This window comes from Pavona decussata, unplaced genomic scaffold (assembly GCF_977016875.1).
Source record: "Pavona decussata unplaced genomic scaffold, jaPavDecu1.1 SCAFFOLD_44, whole genome shotgun sequence".
Taxonomy (NCBI): Eukaryota; Metazoa; Cnidaria; class Anthozoa; order Scleractinia; family Agariciidae; genus Pavona; species Pavona decussata.
Window position 1 is genome coordinate 1,408,035 of NW_028145466.1, and position 25,024 is coordinate 1,433,058.

At 38.0% G+C, this 25,024-nt stretch overlaps 1 protein-coding gene across 2 annotated transcripts in view; it reads right to left on the reverse strand.

Annotated features, from left to right (window-relative positions):
* LOC146482768 (mediator of RNA polymerase II transcription subunit 16-like) overlaps window positions 1-24,699 on the reverse strand; it is a 34,112-nt gene extending 9,413 nt beyond the window's left edge. Inside the window, exons 1-16 of one of the 2 annotated variants that reach the window (XM_085106843.1) lie at window positions 24,573-24,699; window positions 24,160-24,285; window positions 20,944-21,003; window positions 19,598-19,706; window positions 19,118-19,213; window positions 18,437-18,592; window positions 13,045-13,144; window positions 9,734-9,817; window positions 9,176-9,241; window positions 8,231-8,305; window positions 7,727-7,848; window positions 7,023-7,192; window positions 2,307-2,374; window positions 1,274-1,420; window positions 709-831; window positions 75-308 (exon numbers count right to left, since the gene is read on the reverse strand). In XM_085106843.1, coding sequence (XP_084962969.1) covers window positions 75-308; window positions 709-831; window positions 1,274-1,420; window positions 2,307-2,374; window positions 7,023-7,192; window positions 7,727-7,848; window positions 8,231-8,305; window positions 9,176-9,241; window positions 9,734-9,817; window positions 13,045-13,144; window positions 18,437-18,592; window positions 19,118-19,213; window positions 19,598-19,706; window positions 20,944-21,003; window positions 24,160-24,285; window positions 24,573-24,622 — 1,786 coding nt within the window. In that variant the 5' untranslated portion in view covers window positions 24,623-24,699. Of the gene's footprint in view, window positions 1-74; window positions 309-708; window positions 832-1,273; window positions 1,421-2,306; window positions 2,375-7,022; window positions 7,193-7,726; window positions 7,849-8,230; window positions 8,306-9,175; window positions 9,242-9,733; window positions 9,818-13,014; window positions 13,145-18,436; window positions 18,593-19,117; window positions 19,214-19,597; window positions 19,707-20,943; window positions 21,004-24,159; window positions 24,286-24,572 lie in introns of both variants that reach the window. The other variant, XM_085106842.1, reaches the window with a different exon arrangement.
* Between the last annotated feature and the right edge of the window lie 325 nt (window positions 24,700-25,024).

Below are 25,024 nucleotides of genomic sequence, written 5' to 3' on the forward strand. Positions count from 1 at the left end.
TTTTTCTTAACCTATTGAACAATAGCTGATACATAAAAGTTGAGTGCGAGCAATCTTGAAACACCAACACTTACTGTTAAGTTGATCAGAAGCATTGTGCGATGATCTCAACAGAGATCTTAAGGTCGCTGATACAGCCAAGAGAAGCTGACGAATATAGCAGTCAACAGCCTGCCCAGCGCCATCTTTCATGCACCTCAACAGACTAGCCTTGATTGCTCTGAATCGGGAGCAATGAATCTGCTGTTGGGGGATATCTTGAATGCTGAAATCATCTGTTAACATTCTTAAAACTGTATCCAGGGTGTCTAAAAGGAAAGAAGTATAAAATGGAGACTATAAGATAATAAAGGTTTTACTTTCCCACTTCTAGATAAATGCTGTTTATCCCCAGAAGGGGGCGGGGGAGGGGGGGGGGGAACTGTTCTGGTACATTTCCAGGGTGGTTTCCAGGGACATGCAAATAAAGCCTTTTCTGGGTGAATGAAATTAGCGATCTGGCCGTTTTGAAATAATTATAATTAGAAATTTTCAGGCACATATTTTTGGTAGAACTGTTTGATAGCTACAGTAGAGACTTAAAGATTCTGATGAAAACATCCTAGCTCAATGTGAGCAATGAGCGACAGCATTAATTATGAGATGAGCAATGAACTCAGGACTCCATTAAAACAGACTTTACGCTTATATTGGCAAGTCCATTCTAACCTGCTGGTGTTCCAAGGTGTGCCGCCATGAGTACATCCCACCATTCCCAGCCATTCAGCAGACAGTACTGCAGCAAGTCCTTCAAACTGTGCTTGAGCCTTAGTCCAACATGATCAACACCATCTGTTAATGAAATCACATAATGATAAGTTCACTGATTAGCACGCATGCACAAACATTGAAAAACATGCAATCTGCTATAGGCCCTCGTCATCGTCATTATTACCATCATCATCATCATCATTGTCATCATCGTTAACATCATCATGATCACCATCATCATCATTACCATCATCATCATCATCATCATCACCATCATCATCGTCATCATCATCATCATCTTTCAGTCAGTAAAGCTGGTGAAGCATCACGTTAACAGATTTTATATACAAAAAAAGAATACTTTTGTCTAATAATTAAAAAAATACATTAAGTACAAATAAAAGTACTGTAGCTACTGTAATTTATGAGGAGCCTGAAATTTAAACATACGGTTATTTTGTGTTCAGGTTTCCTCAGTATCTAACCCTATTCCATTGAGGAATAGAGACAACATTAAACTTACCTGCCAGGTGATGGAGTTTGAACATACGCAGATCTCCTGTCATGGTGACACCCACCATGCAGCAGCAACAGGGTGAATAACTGACTGCGCCAAGGCAGCCTGCGCTGTAGCTCTCTCCTGAAAAGCGGGCTCTCTTGGATGGGATACCTGTCGCACAATTTGATTCATAATTTTAGTGGTTCAGTATGTTTGCTACATGTATGCATGCATGAGCAAAAAAAATGAATATTTTTATTTAATATTAAAGTTTACATCCCAACAACCTCATCTTTGACAGAGCTGGTATCATATTTTTCAGTCAGAGACACAGGCATACTCAAAAAAAGAAAATCTGAGTTCTTGCAACTGGAGTAGAATCTACACATGACCCTTTTGATTACTATTCGGATGCTCTACCACTGAGCTACAGGTCGGAGACTCATAGGAGCTAAGGCCATTAAACTAGGTTCATGGGACAAACATCCTGAATACTGTTAGGATCTTAATGTCAAGTGGTACTAACAGTATATGAGTATTGGTCCAAAGACCTTCTGTGTGGTTTAATGAATATTATTAAATGGTTCAATATGCTAGCTAAGCAAATTAAGTTTAAGGCAAAAATGGTTGATTAAAGTTACACTAAAGGCCACAAAACTTTGTTTACCCAGATGCAAAATTCTGACACAACCACTGCACACAAACATTGGAAAATTGGAAGCGTAGTATGTCTAATAATTTACAAGACAATAAACTAAACTGGTCAGAAGTTTTTTTTTAATTACTAATTTTCATTTTACACTTTAAATCTCTCTTTATCAAAATGATATCTTCCTTCACTTAAGTGGCGCCATGATTTACAAGATACATTCGTCTGATCTTTGTTTTTCAAATGGTGTATGATACAGGGTATAATATTATTATTATACAGCATTTGCCTTAGTTTGCTTAAAAGCTTTTTCTTTAGTTTGTTTGCATCAGGTGACGTTGAACATGCATGCCCTTGTCTATTTCTTAAATGTTAACAGATATTAATGTATCAAGAATGTGTACCCACCAACTTCAATGTCAACTGAACTTTTCGGTTTGGTGCAGAAAGAGCCATAATTTGGCTTCAGCCCGACACTGTAAGGTACAGAACAAGAAACAGTTTGCATGATAACTTCCAAAAGCTGAATACCCATAGCTAAATGTCTTCCAGTTAGCACCAGAGAATGCAACAACTACACTGTACATACTAGGCAACATGCAACAACTACACTGTACATACTAGGCAAAGTTATTGTCAAGTTATGGCCTGGCGATAACACCTTGGGGCAGCATGGCGGCCGCAAGATAGCGGCCGTTTGATCGGAGTGTACTGTCTCGACGATAACACTGAAAACAGGAAATAGCTGACAACAAAATGCTCCTGAGTTTGCTCCTGAGTTTTGCCATCTTAACCACTCAGAAGAGTATTAGTGGTCTTTCAAACGATGAATTTAATTCCCCAAGCTTACTCAAGGGCGAATGGACTTATATTCAACCTCGATCAAGACAGACTTCATGGATTCGCAAGCGATTCTTAAACTGCCGATTAAGCTACTGCACTGATGGTTGTTCATCTTTCAACCCAATACTATTGGAACTTGCTCTCTGTGGTGACATTCACCCTCACCCAGGACAAACTACCAACAGCGACTCATATGTATCTCATCATGCAAAGCAAGCGAACAACAATCTTCGCTGTTTATCATTTAACGCCCAGAGCTTATGCAGTGTAAATAAATCAACCGATGGATCGTTTGTTAGTAATTTGCAGTCCTTTCAAGACCTTGCCTTCGTCGAAAATTTGGATATAATAACAGTAACCGAGACTTGGCTCAACGACAACATCTCTAATAATGAAATTTTTCCAACTGGATATAACATTATAAGGAAGGATCGCTCCTCTGGAAAGCGTGGTGGTGGCGTCCTCATTGCTCTACGAAATAATATTAATTACAACCTAGTTTCACTTGGAGCATGGTCGAATGAATTAGAAATTGCTGCTGTAGAGATTGAACTTATCAACACCAAGAAAACTCTGATTTGTGCTTGTTATCGGCCACCTAACGTCGATACCAACGAATGGCTTCATTTATTTACTTCATTTCTTGAATTTAGCTCGAACTACGAATCAATTCTTATCTGTGGTGATTTTAATTTCCCCGACCTGACTTGGAACTCTAATCTTGTAATCGAGTCTCAAGACATCAGCTCCGGATCTACAGACTTCAGAGAACTTACATCAGACTTTTATCTTCAGCAAATTAACATTTATCCGACAAGGAAAAATAATATTCTTGACCTTGTTTTTACAAGATCCCCTGAGGCTATCAAAAATCTAGAATGTGTTATGGCAACACAATTAAATCTCTTCAGTGATCACTACCTATTGTTTTTTGATCTCAATGTTCGCGCAAAGTCATTGGCCTGTGACACACGCACAGTTTACAATTATCGTCTTGCCGACTGGAATGGCCTTTTAGAAACCTTACGGCTAACTGATCTCTCACCGTCTGCGACATCCACTGATATCGACTCAGATTGGCAGCAATGGCTGGACCTTTTTCTAGGTGCAGTAGCGGACAATATTCCAGTAAAGTCCTTTAAACGTAAAAACACTCCTCCTTGGCTAGACAGTGAAGTTAAACATCTCTTGAAAAAGAAAGAAACTGCTCGACGTAAGGCCAAAAGGTCAGGGCGACTGAACTTCCATGAAAAATTTCGAGCTTTAAGACAACGAACTAAAAAATTGTTAACTGAAAAGCGCAAAGAGTGGTTTCAAGGTTTGCCTGATCTATTGACATCAAACTCCAAAAAGTTCTGGTCTTCATTCAAGTCTACAACTAAACAATCCAGTGTCCCTAACGAAGTGACGTGGACTCGTTCCAATGAATCGTACAGAGCGGACAAACCAGTCGATGTTGCAAACTTATTTAACAGCTATTTCTACTCAGTTTTCAATCCACCCTGCTCAACCAGTGAGTATGAGGACCTTCAAGCATCCAACTTACTCGAACCACATAGCCCGCTACAAATTTCTCAGCTCTCTTTGTCTCCTGCCGAGGTTCTCAACGCCCTTAGTGTTTTAGATGTAAACAAAGCAACTGGTCCCGATAAGATCCCGGCGAAACTTTTGAAAAACTGTGCACCGTGCATTTCTAATTCATTGTGTACAATCTTCAACAAATGCTTACAGCTTGGTAAACTTCCAGCTGCATGGAAAGTGGCAAATGTTATCCCGATCCACAAAAATGGCTCTCCTGGTGAAGTATCCAACTACAGACCCATCTCTTTATTACCTCTTGTTTCAAAGGTCTTGGAACGTTGTGTATACAATCATCTTATTAAGCACATTTCTAGCCAGCTTCACAATCTACAGTATGGTTTCCTTAAGGGAAAATCAACCACATCGCAGCTTCTTCAAGTCTTGAATGAAATTGGTGAGCTGCTTGATAAACGAGTGCAAGTTGATACCATCTATTTAGACTTTGCGAAAGCTTTTGACAGAGTTGACCACCAGCTTCTCCTGAAAAAGCTACGACTATTTGGCATCAATGGCAGTCTCCTCTGCTGGTTCTCCGATTATTTACATTTTAGATTTCAGAAAGTAACTGTTCTCGGTAAAACATCAAACATTCTCCCTGTTCCCTCTGGAGTGCCTCAAGGGTCCATCCTAGGGCCATTATTGTTTCTAATATATGTCAACGATCTGGCCATAGCCACTGTCAATAGTTCCATAGCACTATTCGCGGATGACACCAAGTGCTACCGTCCCATCACGAACACTGATGATGGACGACTACTCCAGGAAGACCTCGATCGAATCACTTTATGGTGTCATGATTGGAGGATGGATCTCAACCAGTCTAAATGTACAGTAATGTCTACAACGAGAAATGTCAATCTAGTGGAAACACCTTACTTACTTCAAAATACACCAGTCAAACGTACTGATGCTCAAAAGGATCTCGGGATATTAGTATGTAAGGACTTGAAATGGAACAGTCAAGTACTAGCGGCTGCCTCTAACGCTAATAGGATGCTGGGTTTTATTCGTAGGTCGACACTTGAGGTCAAAAATCAATCTGCTCGCAAAGCACTGTATACAGCCTTAGTGATGAGCAACCTCTCGTACAGTTCACAAGTATGGGCCCCGCAGTCAGTCAAACTGATCGAAATTATCGAGAGAATACAACGACGTGCAACTAAATATATACTCTCACTACCCTACAGGACTGGTATCTCGTATAAAAACAGACTAACACTCACAGGCCTTATCCCTCTCTGCTATTGGCATGAATACTTGGATCTAGTCTACACTTATAAATCTATTGTTAATAGTTCTGACACCAATTTTAAGATATTTCAACCTATTAGAGTTACCAGGCGTTCTGCTCCAACTAAGAGTATATTACTAGATATACCTAAAGCTAAGACTGTCACGTTCCAGAACAGTTTTTACTCAAGAGCCTCAAGAGCATTTAACACACTTCCAGACTTCTTGAGGGACAATACAAAATCTATAGATGTATTTAAAACTAATTTGAGGGCATACTACCTAGATTTGACTTTAAATGTGTACGATCCCGCAGTACCTCAAACGTTCAAAAGTGTCTGCATAAAATGTCATCAAAGCAGACCGCTACCTGTATTATTAGTTAAAATGTGTTGTTAATTAGTTAATTAGTTATTATTAATTGTTAATTGTTAATTAATTATTATGATGTGATTTTATTTATACAAGGAGCCTCGTTATTGGAACATATCGTTCTGTGAGTTCTCTCCTGTCAGAGGTTTTTCATTTTGTTTTTTTTCTCCTCTGGCGAAGTTTATAAATAAAATAAATAAAAATAAATAACAATGGATAAGCTAGATATGACTCGTCAAAGCCACGCCTGAGTCTAATTTCTGCAGCATGAAGCAAGAAGGAGTCCCGTAAAAACATAAGAAAAGTCTGTTAAACTTTTAATCAAAAGGGATTTGCTAAAGCAAAGACATGCAAAAATTACAGAGAGATTTAGAGCTTGACGTTTCGGAGTCATCTTGACTCCATTATTCGCGTTCATAAACTGCTTTTCTCTTGATAATGGAGTCAAGATGACTCCGAAACATCGAGCCCTAAGTCAGTTAAAGATAAGGTTTTATTTTGAGGTCAGAGCTCATGCAAAGATCATAAGTTTTTTAGCAAGTCTGTGAGTTAGTAACTAAAATCACTTTAAGAATTACACCAAAAAAAGTTTCAAGGTTTTTTAAAGTGAAGTGTGTGGAAACTGGTTGGTACTGTGTGTCTTTGGTGTCTGTCAATACATCTAGGAAACTGATTCACCTAATGGTTCCTGAAATGTTTTAAAATACATGTATCTCAATTCTTAAAATGATTTTAATTAGAAAAGTTACAGGCTCACAAAAAGCTTAATATCACCGTTTAGCTGTCAAAGTGAAAACCTTATTGATAACAGACTTTTTAGAATTTTTCATTTGACTGTGGTTAACCCCCCCCCCCCTCCCCACCCACCTTAACCCCTCAAGGTAGGCTGTAAGGCCTGAGTTGCTTGTAAACTGGTACACATTAATACATCAGAGTGAGGAGAGACAATATGGAGTTAACTTTTTTTAGTACATGTAGTAAAACAACAATGCAAGGAAGGCAATCTTCCTTACTCAGTGTCTTTCAGGCATTGTCTTTTAATGCACCCACAACACCAGCACACCCACTCCAAAACTACATGCAAACAAATAATTGTACCTGGTTAATAATTGAAGCCTGTCATCATCATACTGCACCAGCAGGATTGACGCAGGATATGTCAAGATGTTGTTGATGGGTGAAAAGTCTATTTTGGGTGTCGGTAATCGAGGGAGACATAGGGACATGATATTAGCAGGATCCTTATAGGTGTTAATGATGGTCCATTCCTGAGAAAACAAAAAAAGCAATCAAAACAAAAGAAACAAAGGATTATGGAAATATTTATCACTATACACCTTTAACTTCATTTTTGGGCTCTTTGAGGTTTGCAAATTTACATGATTGTGACATTGACAAAAGTGCTAAGTTGCTAAAGTGATGTCACCATTGGTTACAGTTCACAGGCAATCTGACTGTGATGTTGGTTTCTTCAGATTACTTCACAGGAGCACTGGGAACTAGTAAAGAGGCAACACTGGGAATTATTGTGCAGTGACTTTGTGCAACCTCATTCCCAGGGTCTCTCCACTTCAAGTCCCAGGGAGTGAGAGAGGGACACTCACTCAGACACTGGACACTTGCTCCCTGGGACATGAAGAGGAGATACCCAGGGAAGGAGGTTGGACTTTGTGTTGCTCTCAATCTTCTCATTTGCCATTCAAACTGAGGAACAGAAGTTTAATATCCTTTTGTATATTTTATCACTTCACAGTCATACAAAAGTAGTCCAAAACATTTTACATACACTGTAACATACTTACGTATACACTGTAATTTGGCACACGTGGATGAAGGTGAGCTGCTATTTCCTGTTGGAATCTTTCATGCACCTGTATCTTTCCTTTCTTCATTTCCCACCGTTTAATACAGCTTCCAACTTTTCCTGATTTTAAAAAGCAAATGTGAAAAAATAAAAATTATAATAAAAAAATGGTATTATATTAATTTAATTTAATAGGAAAGCCAATCATAATTTATAATGAATTTCTCATTTTCTTTGACTTTCCAGAAATTACTTTTAATAAGTGCCATGAATAATCATTAATAAATATTTTAACTTTGTAACTTGGCAAAAAGTTCTTGCACCTTTGAAATTTTGGGTGAAAAGCTCCTGCCAACACATGATAAAATTTAACATCTTTTTTCACAGATCATGTCTATTTAGCAATAATATTGTACAATTGAGAACATACAAACTGGACATAAAATATAAGCTCCTGAGAAAATGATTGAGTAAATGACCACTTTCTAGCTGTATAGCTTACCAGTTGTGCAGACTAGAATTGCTTCTCCAGAGTTCTTGGACAAAAACTGGATGTTATTAACATGATATTCTGCAACTGCACAGAAAATGAACTAATGGTCATCAACATGTAAATTCTGTGCACTACTAACAATGATCCATATATTGGTGAGTAAATGAGCATGCAGGGAGTGCTCATGACTCAATGAGTGCTTTTTGGTGATAAAAGGGGTAATACATTAATATTATTAATACATGCATACACCCTAGCCTTACAATGAATAATTATGTACTATAAAATTTTTTAACCCTTTTAAAGCCCTTACAGTGATCAGCATCAAATTTCCCCTTGTATTATTAATGTGTTTCAATCCCTGAGGTCACAAGAATTAAGGAGATTATCACCCAAGGTGAATTTTCTTGATATGTTAAATAATTATTTAATAACTTCTCCCCAATCATGCACTTTTATAAGAAAAGTATGGGGACAAGATCTAGGAGAATTTGTTCTTTGATATTAGTGGGTAAAGTTGTTAAGACTTTGTTGCATTTTGACTAAGCACATTTTCAAAATGTGAAAGTCTTTATGAGAATTTGGCTGTTGTTGATTTTTTCCTTTATGAGTAAGGTACACAGTTTGAAGAATGCAAGGATATCATTCCTAATGGATTGCATTCTGTGTCCAGTGGGAAAGGAGTTTGAAAAAAATTACTTTGATCAATGCAGTCCTCTGTTTTTGGAACTCCTAGTGAAAGTCTCTTTCATTAAAAAATAATAATCAATTAATTAATACACTAAGAATAAATCAACGAAATTTAGAGTAACCAAATCACAAGCCTGAGTGGAGACATATCCTACATGTATTTCCTTTTAATGTGTGGCTACCTAATCATACAATCATGTTGTTGTCAGTAATATTTATTATAATTAAAAGTACACTGTAAAACATAGAGACAGTTAAGCTTACAATCTTGTTCACTGTGAGAATGAGGAAATAAACAGGGCAGAGGATCAGAAAGGATCTGACAGCCATCTGAAGTAAAATTACATAAAAATAAAAAATAAATAATATGTAAAAGCAAACCACAGGAACTCACTGTCTACTTACAATAATAATTTATTAATATACAATAATTTTATTATGGTAGCGATAAAAAATTAATACAGACATGTACATGTATATGTTATAAATTTACAATAAAATTATTATCAAAAGTAACAACATTTGAAAGTTTTGATGAGCTCAATAATATTGATGTCAAAGCTTATCAACTCATACAAGAAAAGTTATATGGCTTGAAGATAAAGATGGGTTCAGGTGGCTGGTGCACAAGGGTTGAGAAAACAAATTGGCATCATCATGCTGGTATTACTTTGTTTGATACATGTATTAGTATATGGATAATTATGTAATACTATATGATATGTTCTGATTGGGATATGAGTAATAGCCAAGACAGGGCAGTATGGAAAAGACATTAAACAGGTGGTCATTAATAAATAATTTATATGGTGTACATTGTACCTGGTCCACCAGAAAGCGAAACCCTGTAGAACTGTACAGCACTGCATAGTTCACCATCATTTGCCACCACAATCACTTTACCCTCTGAAAAAAGGAATAAAATAATTAATGATTTCCAAATAAAACCTGTTTACTATTTAACATTAATAAAACCAAAAACACATCCATGAGGAAATGTTTCATTCAATATTACAGTATACTGAAATTTTGTCTGTACAAATGGCCAGTTGGTGAATTAAAGAACCTATATAATAACTACCTGTACAATGCAACTTGAGAGGTCATTAAAAGTTTTCCTCTCCAACGAGTGACAAGCTTATTACGCGGGATGCCCTGAGGGGGCATACCGTGTCTAAAAACGGGTCGATTTCTTTCTTTTTTCTTTTTTCTTGCTTGTAGCCACAAATCGGTACATTAATTTATTCATTAAACCCTCCCCTCTCCTACTCGGGATGTATTGTTCTGATTGTCTTCAACAGAAGCAAGCCAATCAAAATCCATTCTTGTCACTTATATCGGGAGGGAGGGGACCCACTCACCCCTACCTGTGTGACGTCAACGCATCATTTGATATATTTATTAAAAACGGATTAAATTGTCACGCCATATTGTTAACATGTTGTGGACCCAAGTGTGCCGTTTTCAAACGGAAATTTCACCATTTTGAAGCGGTGAATCGAAATAATAACTTCTAAGAAGCACTCGACATCTAAAACGGTGGAAATTGGAGAGTTTCTGGCGAAGGAATTGTGCTTTGTTTGACAGTATTAGGCCACGACGCGAGACTGAAAAGAGGTCATTGAGAAGCTTACGTTATCGTAATGGAATTTCACACATTCCAGGTGATAGTCGCGTAACACAAGGGAAACAACATAACACGATCGCCATGACTCAAACTATTCCATTAGCAAGGATAGTTTTATCAATCGACGAAGCATACAGTTGGAATAAATGAATCAGCCCCCCCCAGCATCACGCGTAATGCCAGTGTAGCAGGCATCTTGTTTTTTTTTTCTTCCTCGTAGCCACAAATCGGTACATTAATTTATTCATTAAATCCTCCCCTCTCCTACTTGGGATGTATTGTTCTGATTATCTTCAACAGAAGCAGGCCAATCAAAATCCATTCTTGTGGCTTATATCGCGAGGGAGGGGACCCACTCACCTAACGTCAAAGCATCATTTGATATATTTATTAAAAACGGATTAAATTGTCGCGCCATATTGTTAACATGTTGTGGACTCAAGTGTGCCGTTTTCAAACGGAAATTTCACCATTTTGAAGCGATGAATCGAAAGAATAACTTCTAAGAAGCACCCGACATTTAAAATGGTGGAAATTGGTGAGTTCCTGGCGAAGGAATCGTGCTTTGTTTGACAGTCTTAGACTACGACGCGAGACTGAAAAGGGGTCATTGAGAAGCTTACGTTATCGTAATGGAATTTCACACATTTCCGGTGATAGTCGCGTAACACAAGAGAAACAACGTAACCCGATCGTCGTGACTCAAACTATTCCATTAGCAAGGATAGTTTTATCAATCGGTGAAGCATACAGTCGCAGGGCTGCAAATAACAGCCGGTCAACGGACAATGTCCGATCAAAATTGGGTATTGACCGGACAAATCGTTGGATTGCCGGACATCTTGTCCGGTCCTTTACCGACTCGTTCAGAGAAATTTTAATTTTTAACTATTTGATAATCACGAGGGACAACATTCATGTTTCTGAAAGAAAAAAAAAACGAATATAAAACTAGACAAATTAGTGGTCGAGAAATTCCCGGTAGTCGCAAATTTCCACGATGTCATCAAGTCCTGTCGCGACCGCAAATCATCGTGTCTTCCGTTAAGTAGAGGGTTTTACCTTTGGCTAGATACCATGATTGACTCTTAAATAAAGTGATTGACTGTTTGTATGATTGGTTGAATGATCGGAAAGCACCCTCACGAAGAATAATCTCGCGGCACCAAGAATTCTCCACGTAGTATTTGTTGCAAAGTGGGAAAAGCGAACAAACCATACGTTACTTCCGGCCCAACCTGCAAAACGTGCATGGTTACTAAGCTTTCTGGTGATTTCATCATCAAAAATGGAGCGTATAACACAAAAAGTGAAAGAATAAGGTCGTCAAAAAGGGATTCTAAATGGAAGAAAGTCAGCAAGCGCATTGGACGCCATGCATTTAATACAATTACATACAGTGCTGCTGAATTTCGAAACCCTAAGACGATATGAATTAAAGTTAAGTGTTTCTTGTTTATGTTTACGTTTAAGTTAGCTTATTTTTTCAAATTAATTAAGAGACCGATTGAACCCTTCAGCTTTCATATATTCTGCACATTTTACTTAAAGTTCAGTTGTAGAAATGATGTGGCGATTGCCAAAGTGTAATATTTAATATTATAAGTGATTTTGCCAGATGTACAGTAAAACGGACAATTGCGGTTGTATCTTGCGTAACCATTCTACGTACTGAAATTATGCGACGCTGCTTCGCAGTAAAGAGTAGTAAAACTATTACATGTAACTTTTAATATTTTTATTGCCAAACCGACTTGGATCCAGTTTTTTTTTTTTTTTGGTTATAAAAGGATTACTGTGCAATCTGGGTTCACTATCCCAAGAGTTATGACCGGCCAAAAACGGGTAGTGTCCGAGCAAAAACATGTTTGACCGGACAACGTGACCGGCGCCTGCCAGTTAGTTATTTGCAGCCCTGCAGTTGGAATAAATGAATCAGCCCCAGCATCACGCGTAATGCCAGTATAGCAGGCATCTTGTTAATTTTCATTGCAACTTTACAGCAAATATACAATAACAGCCAATTGTTGGCCCTTCAAAGGCAAAGGCTTCACTCCTGTAAAATACTGTACAGCTGCACGGTGTTGGTAAATTCACACTGAAACTTTTTACAAACCCACAATAGCAAATTTTTCTATTGGATTTTAAAGTGCAACTACATGTACCAGTTAACCTCAATTATTTTCTTTCACTGAATGAAAACTCCTATTATCCTGATAACTTGTGCCAATTTTGTTTGCAGCATTTTTCTTTGAATTTTTATGGCCTGCGAAAGTTTCAAATTGTTGCAGTTCTTTGGTTCACGCTGCGCAAGGAGAATGGGTGTTAGTTTTACTGTGACATCATCAAAGGAGGTCGGCTGTATTATTACAACCATGCGAAAAAAATTATTGTTATGCCTGAAGCCTGAGTTGTTTTTGGCTGTAATGATACAGCTAACCTCAAAAATACTAATAATGCAATTTTATAATGTTACCCCAAAAAAGATATCCATCAGCAAACTCACTGTTTGTAAATGCCAGATCTGCCACAGCTACTCGTGCCCGCACCTGAGCCAAACATTTTCTAGTGATTTGTATTTCTGGTTTTATGGTTGTCACACAAATCTGAAAAAAAAAAAATAATAATAATAATAACAATAATAATAATAATAATAATAATAATAATAATAATAATAATGATTTAGAAATACATGAAAAAAGAAATATGAGTGATAGGAACCGACGTTTCGGTGCATCTTGCGCCATTATCAAGGTTACATAATTAATGATAAAAAGCGGTTTGTAAAAGGGCTAAGTTGAAGCGAATTTGCATAACATAATGGCAAGCTAATTACTTAAATACTTTAGCACGAAGAGAATCGGACTGCATGAACAAATTTGACTGCCTTGTCAATGAAATGCTGTATATTCAAGAGCTTAAACCAACATTGAATGTGCAGTCCGATTCTCTTCGTGCAAAAGTATTTAAGTAATTAGCTTGCCGTTATGTTATGCAAATTCGCTTCAACTTAGCCTTTTTACAAACCGCTTTTTATCATTAATTATGTAACCTTGATAATGGCGCAAGATGCACCAAAACATCGGTTCCTATCACTCATATTTCTTGTTTCAATAATAATAATAATAATAATAATGATAATGATAATGATAATGATAATGATGATGTTCCTCCGTCATTTCCTTACTGTCATTTCCTTACTTTTTGTCATTTCCTTACAAAAAAAGTGTCATTTCCTTACAGTAAGAAAATGACAATGTCATTTCCTTACAAAAAAAGTGTCATTTCCTTACAGTAAGGAAATGACAATGTCATTTCCTTACAAATAAGTGTCATTTCCTTACCTCAATTTTGTCATTTCCTTACAAGTAAGGAAATGACAATGTAATGTTCCTACCACAAATTGCATTTTTCTTACATTGTCATTTTCTTACAGGAACATTTTCTCTTCTTTATGGGGAATCATTAACAAAGACACTACTTTCGACGACTTACCTGTTTGCAGTAGTTTATGACTAAAATTGTGTTCATTCAGTGCTTTTTGTTAAAATTATGGCCCGTCTCAAATCAACGATTGGTCAGCCTTCATCCAGTTAGATGCCCTTATTTACAATAGGTTTTTTCGTTCATTTTTTGGCAAAACTAAGAACAGATATCATTATAGGTCCTGGCAATAAATATAGACTAATAGTAAAATACATTGGATGTGATTATATTTTACACAATACAACTAAATAATAATTGCAAAGCTGTGCTTAAATGAAATCAACAAATTAAAGTTAAAACTACTCCGGTATACGAACATGATAGTTAAATGGCTTTTTCCGCGCATTCAAATAATTGTTATAAAAGGCAATCTGAGGTGAATACTTACTTGTCCCCCTAAAGAATGAAATAATTTAGTAAAGCCAAGATGAGCCAATAAAACGTAATGCAAGCACGCTACTGGGGGCATTGCATATTGGCACTTTCGCAGTTGGAACCGAACACTCGGGCAGTTGAAAACCTTGCAAGATTGGATACATGAGTTTCTATACCCCAGTTCTCAGGGAAGGGTTTTGTTTTACTGAAACTGATAATGATAAATTTAGTAAAAAGAGAAAGGCAGGGAGGTTGCAAACTGATGTCACTGCGCTCACCAAAGAAAAGAAAGAAAAAGAGCGACAAAGACAGCAATTTTGGTACGGAAACAGAATCTACCGACTGTTCTGAGAATTAGGAATCTGAGTCAAAGAGTTCCGAAGACGACCCTGAATACGACCCTGCTCAGGAAGCGTTTTTCGAAAAGGGTCAAAACATTCGGCTCAGATTCTGAGGGCGTTGAAGAAGTAGTAACAAGCTGAAAAAGCGACGCTAAATGGAAGGACTAGTTATTACCAACAAGCTGAAATGCACCACAGTCTTCGAGAGAAATCCCTTGGCCAGTTCGAATTCTATAGGTTCTAGCGTCATATTGCGGGTGGGGACACACCTGTCGCACAAGCACTTAACAACACGAGGCACGTCCATATTATACTCCAAGAGTTGGACTCACATGGAACAGGTTTGGATTGTCTAGCGCGGGACAAGTCCTTTGACATTCGGGACAAATGAGCCAGACCAAGACTAAGAAAAAAAAACCCTCAAAGAAACCGCCATCAGGCTCTACTTCCGTTCCTTGGAGAGCCTTTCGAAGTGGGTCAAGGAATGTAAGAATCCAATCGAAGACCAAGACGAGCAAGAAGATAGCAAACTGACGGAGAATGGGCTACGTTTTTGTCGCTGGTCCCTTGGGAGGCCTAAAACATTCTCAGGGGACGTTTTCGGACACACTGATTCCATTGGAAGCTTTTAAAATAATATTTCTCTTGCGTCCAAAACGAATATTCGTATTGAGTCGAAAAATTGACTTTTTTTCCAAGGGGTAGGTTCAGGGGTTTTTGGTCAAAAATGAGCCAACTTAAGTTTGATCATTTCTGTGAAGTTTGAACTTTGTGATATGAAAAAGCTTTTTTTCCTGCAAATGTATTCTTACCCGTTGAATAGATGTCAGTTTCATTTAGATTTCATGTCTCCATCTTTAGGTCAAAGGGATTTTTTTATGTTTGTGTTATGTGTACACCATTGTTCTCATTAAAAGGCATGTTTGTTAAAACACATAGGGGCGAACCTCAGTATTCAAAACTGGCATCCTACTGTGGTTTCTATTCTAGGCACCTGTTAACCCTTTCTAGACCGAGGGGGGAGGGGGATTCTGCCCGCTTTAACTTTGAACCTTTATAACCTTTTTAACTTTTAATATGCAAGCAAACACCACCAAACTCAGTAACTATTTTTAAAACTTGCCTGGGAACAAATTAGTATGGTCGGTGAATGACCTTGACATTTGTCGTTGCCATGGTAACCGAATTTCCACAATTTTCACAAAATCCTAGCTCCGCAATTGCTTGGAAGGATTTTTTTTCAGAGGAGCAAAGTAATTACGTTTACATCATTCCAGTAAACATAAAAAAGCAGGACTTTTCAAAAAAAGTAAAATCTTCCTGCCCGTGATATTCTGAAAACTGTCATTTCCTTACCTAAATTGAGACCAATTTCGTTTGTAAAAAGATCAGAAATTAAAAAGAAGCCACGACATTGAGGCAAAGCTTGCGTCTCCTTCCGTGAATATTTATTATGGATGTCAACTCAAAGTTCTCTTTCACAGGGCAAAGATATCAACCAACACAGTAATCGTCATTTCCTTACAATTTTTACAGAAAACACAGTTACCTTTCCCTCGTTGTGAAGCCATTCGTTTGTGACAAATGCTCGATTTCTTTGCATGGCCTTTAGTTGTGTATGTCTGGCTTTCAGCACCTACTATGGTGAATTTATATGATTTAAATCCAGCACGGTGGAGGGATTTGTACTTGTGAGTTATTTTTGGTTGAAAATTGAACACCTATAGTGCTTTGCAATGCAAGAGGATTGCACTAATGGCAATTGAGTCTTATGTGTCAACGAATGTAGTATTAATAGGCTAGAACAAGTCTTACATTTATAGGTAGGTCCGAGTAGTTGAGTGCTTAATACAAAAAAGATACACGAATGTGAAGTTCCTTGAATTTAGACTAAAATTGTCATTTCCTTACCTTTAAAAACAAGAAAAAAATTGTCAAAAATTTGTAAAACGTTCAAAAGTGCTTATTTCTTACCTGGCACTTTCATTCGTCCTAACCTTTCTAGAAAACAAGCGGGACTTGTTTATCATCCAATCTGCGGTTCATTTTGAAGAAGAAAACGATATTCTAGAAATTGCCATTTCCTTACCTATTGAACATTTCGTCTTAAAACTTTCATTACTCCTATAATACTCGTGCCATTTACATGATACCCTCACGAAATGTAGCACACATTGATAGCTATTATGTCACAAAAGACCAGGCATTATCATCTATTTTTAGCCCTTCTAGAGACATTTAACTCAAAAATGGCAATTCCGTCTTGAGGTTGACTTTGAAACCTGTACTAGACATTATACTTGCACTAGATTTTTTTTTCGTCAAAAGGTCGCTTTTCTGAAACATGGATGATAACGTGGGGAATACAAATGAAGCTGTGGGGAATGACTTTATCATCTGTTAGGCAAAGTTGCAAAGTTCTAGCAATTTTTCTTCCTAGATTCCCCAATTTTCGTCATTTCCTTACCTTATGGAAACTTCAATACGCCATTTCTCGGTAACAGTTAAGGCAACATTGCTGTTCTTTTAGGACAGATAACATTGGCGCCAGAAGTTTACTTTGTGAAAAAATTAGGGGTTTCCCATGTAAAATGCACATTTTATAAGCGATTTTATGATTATCATGAGAAAGGTAAGGACATGACTTTCCAGGAACATTATAATGATAATGATAATGATAATGATAATGATAATGATAATGATAGTAACAATAAAAAAAAGGAGGTTTAATAAGGTGGCTGTCAACCAGAACCAAATAGGGAGGGGAGGAGATGGTGGGGGAGGGTGGTCTCATTTCAAGTGGCACTTAATGCAGAGACAGATGTGTACCATGGTTACCTGCCTAACCTTTTAAGGAGTACTGCCTTGATTACTGGCAAATCTTGTGCTGTCCCTGGCAATAATTATTGTCAACCCACACACCAAAAAAAAAACAACCATATACTGTATATGTTTCTTCACACTGATGTATCAGTAGAAACCAGCATTCAGAAGGGTGTGTGGGGGCAGGAGGGGGGTATGAGGGCTTATAGCTGTGGAAAGGAGGTCCTGCTGTCAGCAAGAAATTTACTCCACTGTATACCTAGAGACAGCTAGACTGCTGCCTTCTAGGACAAATGGCACTCTGTTGTTAATTAAGTTACCATCATGTAAATCACATTTAGAGTAGTAGACAGTGGCTGCTGTTTCAATTTACAGCATCATTGAACCAAGACTTCAGCCCACCACTCTAAGAGGGTGTTTACATGAAAAAACGGCATGACTTTCATTCTGGTACGAGTTCACTCCGGTTCCCTCTTATGGCTCTGTATTTGCTTTCCTGATGCCAGCACAAAATCTCATGTGGGAGCGAATCATGCAGGTGCAAGTTTCCCCCAGTCACTACACCAGAGCGAGAATTTCATTCTGGTACGAATGAAATTCGAGAAGTCTGGAACAGGTAGTGCACGCATAGTCTTTTACATCCAATCCAAGATAGCGTTACAGTCACGTCGGCCGGCATGAAGTGTCCCTTCATGTAAATGCAGATTGAAAATCTCATTTTGTCATGTAAAGACAGTATGAAATCACAATGTCATACCGATATAAAACACGCACTAGTGCAAGTTTTCACATGTAAACACCCCCTAACACAAGAAATACTGTAGATGGCTTATTATGATGACCAAAAACAAAACTTAAAGCAAAACAACTTACAAGACCAGTTTCACTAATGGCCACCCAGCCATCCTTGGCCCTCATCCCTCCAATTTCCACTAATGGGGGTTTGCTTTGATTGGTCTTGAAGCGATCACCAAGCTTCTTAGGAATGACAGAATGTTGCGGATCATCACCATACAATGTAAAAAGGTTCTGTTGGTAAACAAAAAGGAAGCATGCATGATCCAAAAATACAGTGTAGGTCTATGACACATGAAAACAGCTGGACTAAGTGTACATAACACATAACTGTATTTGCTTCTGAATTTAGAACCTGAATGATGCGAGAATTGCTTTGATTTGACAAATAAATTTCACATTCTCCTAAAGCAAACAAGAAAATTACTAAAAAAAGTACGACATTTTTCTAGAGACTCAGCTGCAACATTTTATCCAGGAGGCTCTCCAAGCATCCTATCAATATGGTCCACTTTTTGAAAAATCAAATAAATGACCAATTTGTAAATAAAATAATAACTCTATTTAAGAGTCAATATGTTTAGTGCAGAGCACTACCCGGGACACTTTCCAGAATCAATTTAGAATTGGGAAATGTTGGTTTAATTTGTGAGGAGAGCGGAAAGTCAGAGTTCCTGGAGAGAAACCTCTCGGAGCAAGGATGAGAAACAGCAACAAACTCAACACAACATATAATGCTGCAAATGGAATGAAACATACCTTGATGCCAGTGTCTATCCATGAGATGGCCACTAATCGTTCTCCTTCACCCACATCAACAGTACACACACACTCCCAGTCATTCACCATATGATCCTGGTGTGAACAGAGGAAATACATGTAACAACTGTTGTTATAGTTAAAGCTGCTGTCAAATAGTGTTTTGTTTAAAAAGGGACGCAATGAGGCAAAAGGGCGACCAATAAGTAACTTACAAATAATAAACAATAACCCAAATCCATCACAAGCAATCAGTGAGGGACTACCAAGACATCAATATACATGTAACATGGTCTGCATTCACTTGCACCTTTATCAGGAACATTTTGACAGTACAGTATAATTATATTCACAAACGATATTGGTGAATTTAAGGATGTCTGTAAAATGAAATTTCTTTTCACCACACCAAGGTCTGTGAATATTTGAAGGCAGCTTAAAGACAATAAACTTGAATTACAATTATTATTTAGACCTTACCTTCATGGCCCATAGTTTGCACACTCCAACAAGATCTGTAGCAAGAAGCCTTGAACCAGTACCATCCCATGTCAGACTTTGAATCAACTCCTTGTGACCAGAACTAAAACTGTATTCATAGCAAAACAAAAAACAAGAAAAAGTTCCCAGATTGAAGAACGTATTTAATAAAAAATTAATTAGGGTTATTACGCTGGATGACGTAGTCGGCCAGCGTCTTAAATTCGGGACTGCATTCCGTTCGTCGTCTTGGGAGTAAAAAATTGCCTTGTTTTTTTAACTTTCCTGTATCCCGTGCCCGTCCCGAAAGAATTGTGTGATTCTTATTGGCTGCAACTTCGAATCATGTGCAAGTCAGGTTGGATTGCATCATAAATGTTCATTTCACCAGAAATTTGCATAATTTTGTTTACAATGTCACTGATGCGTGACATGCCACTTTCCGCGGTAAAAGTGGTAAATCGAAAGAATAACTTCCAAGAAGCACTCGACATTTATACGGTGGAAATTGCAGAGTTCCTGGCGAAGGAATCATGCTTTGTTTGACATTTGTAGAGCCACGATGAGACTGAGAAGAGGTCATTTATAAGCTTACGTTATCGTAAATCGTAATCACTAAATAAAATGGATTTCCAGTACAAATACAAGGGGAACTACATAACACGATCATCATGACTGAAACTATTCCATTAGCAAGGATAGTTTTATCAATCTGCAAAGCATACAAATGGAATAAATGAATCAGCATCATGCGTAAATGCCAGTATAGGCATCTTGTTCAACATAGTTTTTACTCTCCTGTATTTATTTAGGTACTGCTCATTGCTGAATTATGTGAACATGCAGCTGTAGGGCACCAGGCTAATGTTTTAGCTCATTAATATAGCCCAGTGGCTATTAACAGACCTTCTGGTTTCATCAGCCAAAACCAAATTTAATAGATGTGTAATAATTATTAAGAAAAAGCTCCCACACCTGTAAAGCTTTTTTCACTGTTTACAAACTGCATTATTTGCATTGACCTTAACATGAAAAAGCCGCAACTCTAGACATGCAGCACAAAAAGCATCTGACCGTAGGTCTTGTCCTTTTGATTTGCTTAAACTGTGATTATTAAATAATTTTCATCTTAAGTTTGTTTTTTCTCCAGTACTCCAGTGCTTTACAATTTTTACTAGCCAAAATGGCTGGCGAAAGCACAAACCTACTAGGGGAACATACATGTAAACCAAAACTGACTTTTACCAGTCTGTGGCTAGTTGGCTACTGACATTAATCTCAAGCCTTGAACAGCTCTAGTGCAATTGCATTTATTTAATTTTTTTAACTTCACTGACTAAAATTACCTGCAAACATCCCATGGTGAATCTGGATCCAAGATATTGATGCCATTTACAATCTGTGATCTGGAAGAAATTGAAAAGAGGAGAAAGAGAACTTGTACTGACGACCTTGTGGTTTTTGAATGTTTAATGTCAATCAGGATTACAGTTCTTCACTGCCTCCATAAAAACTCTAAAACAGTCTGTAATGTTAAAGAGGGGATTTTATGGTGGAAGGGTTCTCGGCATAACTGACTTATAGCGCATTTCAGACAACGGAACTGAATGAGGACAGTGGAAGACCATAAGCCATATCAAAGCCATATGATATCCATAAGTTGAACATATTTTATCCCATATCATTCCCATACCAATTGTGGACTCGAGTACATCCAATACCAAGCCACAAAAATTTGGAACTTGTTCCCACACAGTATGAGAGAAATGACATCACTAAAAGATCTTAAGATAGCCATAAAGAAAATGAACTTTTAGTATCTTAGTGTTTTAATTAATGTATTGTAATAATTTAATTGACTTATGTATTTTTCTTTCTCGAAGATATTAGCTCAGTAGAGCTACTCTGATAATTAAGTATATATATATATGTATACCGGGGTCACATATGACCCATATCACCAGCTTTGGTAAGGGAACTGAACCAAAGTTACAGGTTGTATGTCACCAAGGCTGCACGACTGTAAAATGTCACAAGCTCCTCAAGCTTCTCCTTTGGAAAAAAACATGAGAACAGTATGCCTTTGTGTGGCACATTGAACACTTGTACCGATTTCTCTCCTCCATGCCAGCAAATTATTAATTTATATTAACCCATTAACGGCCGAGGCACCCAAAACCGGCCGATATTTTCCGTGTGCCCGCGCTAGGTTCCTGCCTCCCCTAGAAGAGATAATTTTGTCCTCTATTGTTCTAATTGTCTTTAGAAAAGACTGACCAATCAGAATCTATCGTCTGTGCATATATTTTTGGGTCTTAGGGGGGTCTAGACACAAAAAGGTTTTTGTCTTCCGAAAATATCAGATTTCATCGATAATGGCGGGCCACGCGCTTTACACTTAAATATTCAAGACGCCAATTTCGCATTTTCCGAAGGAAAACACACCTTTTCGAAACGAAACGAAAGACTGGACTCCAAATCAACATTGGAAAGACTGAGGCCATGAGAGTGAACAACAAGCAGCAAGATCCACTACAGCTAAACCAAGAGAACATCAAAGAAGTTGACAAGTTTGTTTACCTGGGCAGCGTCGTGAGTAAAGACGGGGGGACAGACGAAGACATCAAGTGCCGAATCAACAAAGCCAGACACGCCTTCAACACCTTGAGACCAATCTGGAGATCAACAGCCCTCTCACTCCGCAACAAGATCCGCATTTTCAACACCAACGTGAAGTCAGTCCTGCTTTATGGCTCAGAAACGTGGAGAGTGACCAAGACCAGCACCCACAAACTTCAGACTTTTACCAACAGATGCCTCAGAAACATCCTCAACATCAGATGGCCAGAGACTATCTCCAACGAACAGCTGTGGGCAACAACAAATCAGACCCCAATGGAGACTGAAATCAAGAAGAGAAAATGGAGCTGGATTGGCCATACTTTGCGGAAGCCTGAAACCAACATCACCAGACAGGCTTTAGACTGGAATCCACAGGGGAAGCGCAAAGTTGGTCGCCCGAAGCAGACCTGGCGGAGAAGCATTGAAGCCGAGACGAAGTCTACCGGAATGTCGTGGGCCGAACTGAAGAGGACGAGCCAAAACCGAGTGCGTTGGAGGAGTGTCGTTGCGGCCCTATGTTCCTCGAGGAATCCAGAGGCATAAGCAAAGCAAATCGAAAGAGGAACTTCTGAGGAATACTCGACAGTTTCAACAGCGGAAATCCAAGCAGTAATGGCGAAGAAATTATGCTTCGAGGAAAATTTGTAGTTTTACCGAGGCAACGAGCTGGGGGACATCTCAAATCATTATTTTCGCCATGGACTTTCTTGGTGATGTTAGAGTGTTTCTCGCAATACAACTCACAAAGAATTACAGGTTTGATTGTGGATTTGTACTGAAATACTATTCTAATTGATCGATTCTTCGTATTCCGAACAGTTTTCGCAAAAGTTTTGAAAAACGTGCCCCACACGGGTCGATAAATTCGCTTCAAAATTGACTCGCAATTGCTTCAAATTGCTTGCGAGTCGGTCGCCTCGTGCCAAAAATTATACGCGTTTTCTTCTAAGACCTCTACAAAGACTTATTTGAATAAATGTTTTAATTAGGAAAGCTTTATTGCCTGTTTTTCTTTCTATTTTCATTGATGAAACATGATAACTGCCTAATCTTGCGTAAACAAACACGTCTTCTCGAGAACGGATCAAATTACTGCCATGTGACGCGAGGATCAAATTTCATTAAATTTTCGAAATTTTTACCTTCAGCTTTGTTTTTTGGGTAATCTTTAATTCGCAGGTAGGGTATTTTATTCGACAATTAGAAATTCTAGCTATTCTAGACCAAAGGAGTGCTGTTTCTTTGACCCAGTAAGTTGTCAATTTTTACTGCACATTGGGTTAATTATTAACAATATGCTAATTTGTGAAAATGTCGAAAACACGTGGGCTGCAATGGGTTAATTAATACTGATAAAGATTTTCCTTTGGGAAATAAAATTTTTTGGACAAAACTAGTGAGCAGCACGTCTGCGAACTCTTACAGTTGTAAAACAATTTATTTTCTCCTACACGTTTTGTGTGACTAACGCACACTTCGTCAGGGAGTTTTACAATACAACATAAGTGACCTGTATAATATATACCTACATAAAAGACTAAAATAAATTTTACATTATGTAAAACCGCACTTACGCTAGCAGATTTACATGTATGAAACAGGCGAAAAGGTGTGCAAGGCGTTACATATTTTGTGCTTGACATAATTTTGGGGCCCACAGTTTTACAACTGTAAGAGTTTGCAGACATGCTGCTCAATAGTTTTATCTAAAAAATTAATACTGATACACACAAATTACATTTCTTAAGGGTCAGCTCTGGGGAGGGATTAGCGGCACATCCCTCACACAATAGAGTGCGTTCACAGCAGCTATATTGGAAGAGTGAAACAATAGAATGATTTTCCTTTGGGAAATAAAATTTTATTTTTATGCAAATATCCTTAATTGTTTGGCTCCCTCAACATGGCTGCTGTGAACACAATCTATATTTTGTGAATACCTTGAATTCTGATCATTTGTAGAACTTGCATTACTTCTTTCAAAAGCATTAAGTTTCCTGTATCCAGTAGTGAATGCTATTAGATTTCTGCAGGACCAAGCAACGACCACTTTGCCACAAAGATTGCTGTGACGAGAAAAAAATATTTGAGTTACTGTAGTTCTCTGAGTCAGTTAGAATAGACTGTTATCTTAGTCAGATTGATTCAATGTGAAATCAGTTGCAATTTAAGAACATTTATATCATGTCAATATCACCTTGAAAACAGCTTTTCTAGACTGACAGACTGATCATGAACGAAAGCCAAAGTGATCCGAAAGATCTCCGGGTCTTTCTTTCCATTGGATATGCGACAAAATAACTACAGAAATAACAAGCCCTATGATCTATGAACTATTCAAAGATACATTTACCTCTTTAAAGGCTTCGCTGTCGACCACACCACGTTATAAATCAAATCCATGTTCTATCCCGCTAAAAAGCTTCCTTGGTCCGCCATTTTGGATGAAGAACCGCTGGCCTATGGGATTAGGGCGTCACCGGAAATAGTATTCTCAGATTTCAGGAAGACAGGAAGTGAGGGACCAAACACTGCCAAAGGTTGCACACTAGTGCAATGCAAACATGCACGCTGATGAGTTACTTTCGTACAGTAATCGTTATTTTCATCGAAGTTTTATAACCAGGCCAGTTTAGTTCCACCCCGGCTAAGTTTGTATGCCTTTCAAACAAAAGCAATTCCGAAACGGCCAGATTTCAACTGATTCCTTCTACGAACAACTAGAAACTGCTCATTTTTTCTGCGGGACGGGGTTGTCCCACCGCGTTGCGACATCTAATATCTCTCGATTGACTAATCGACACA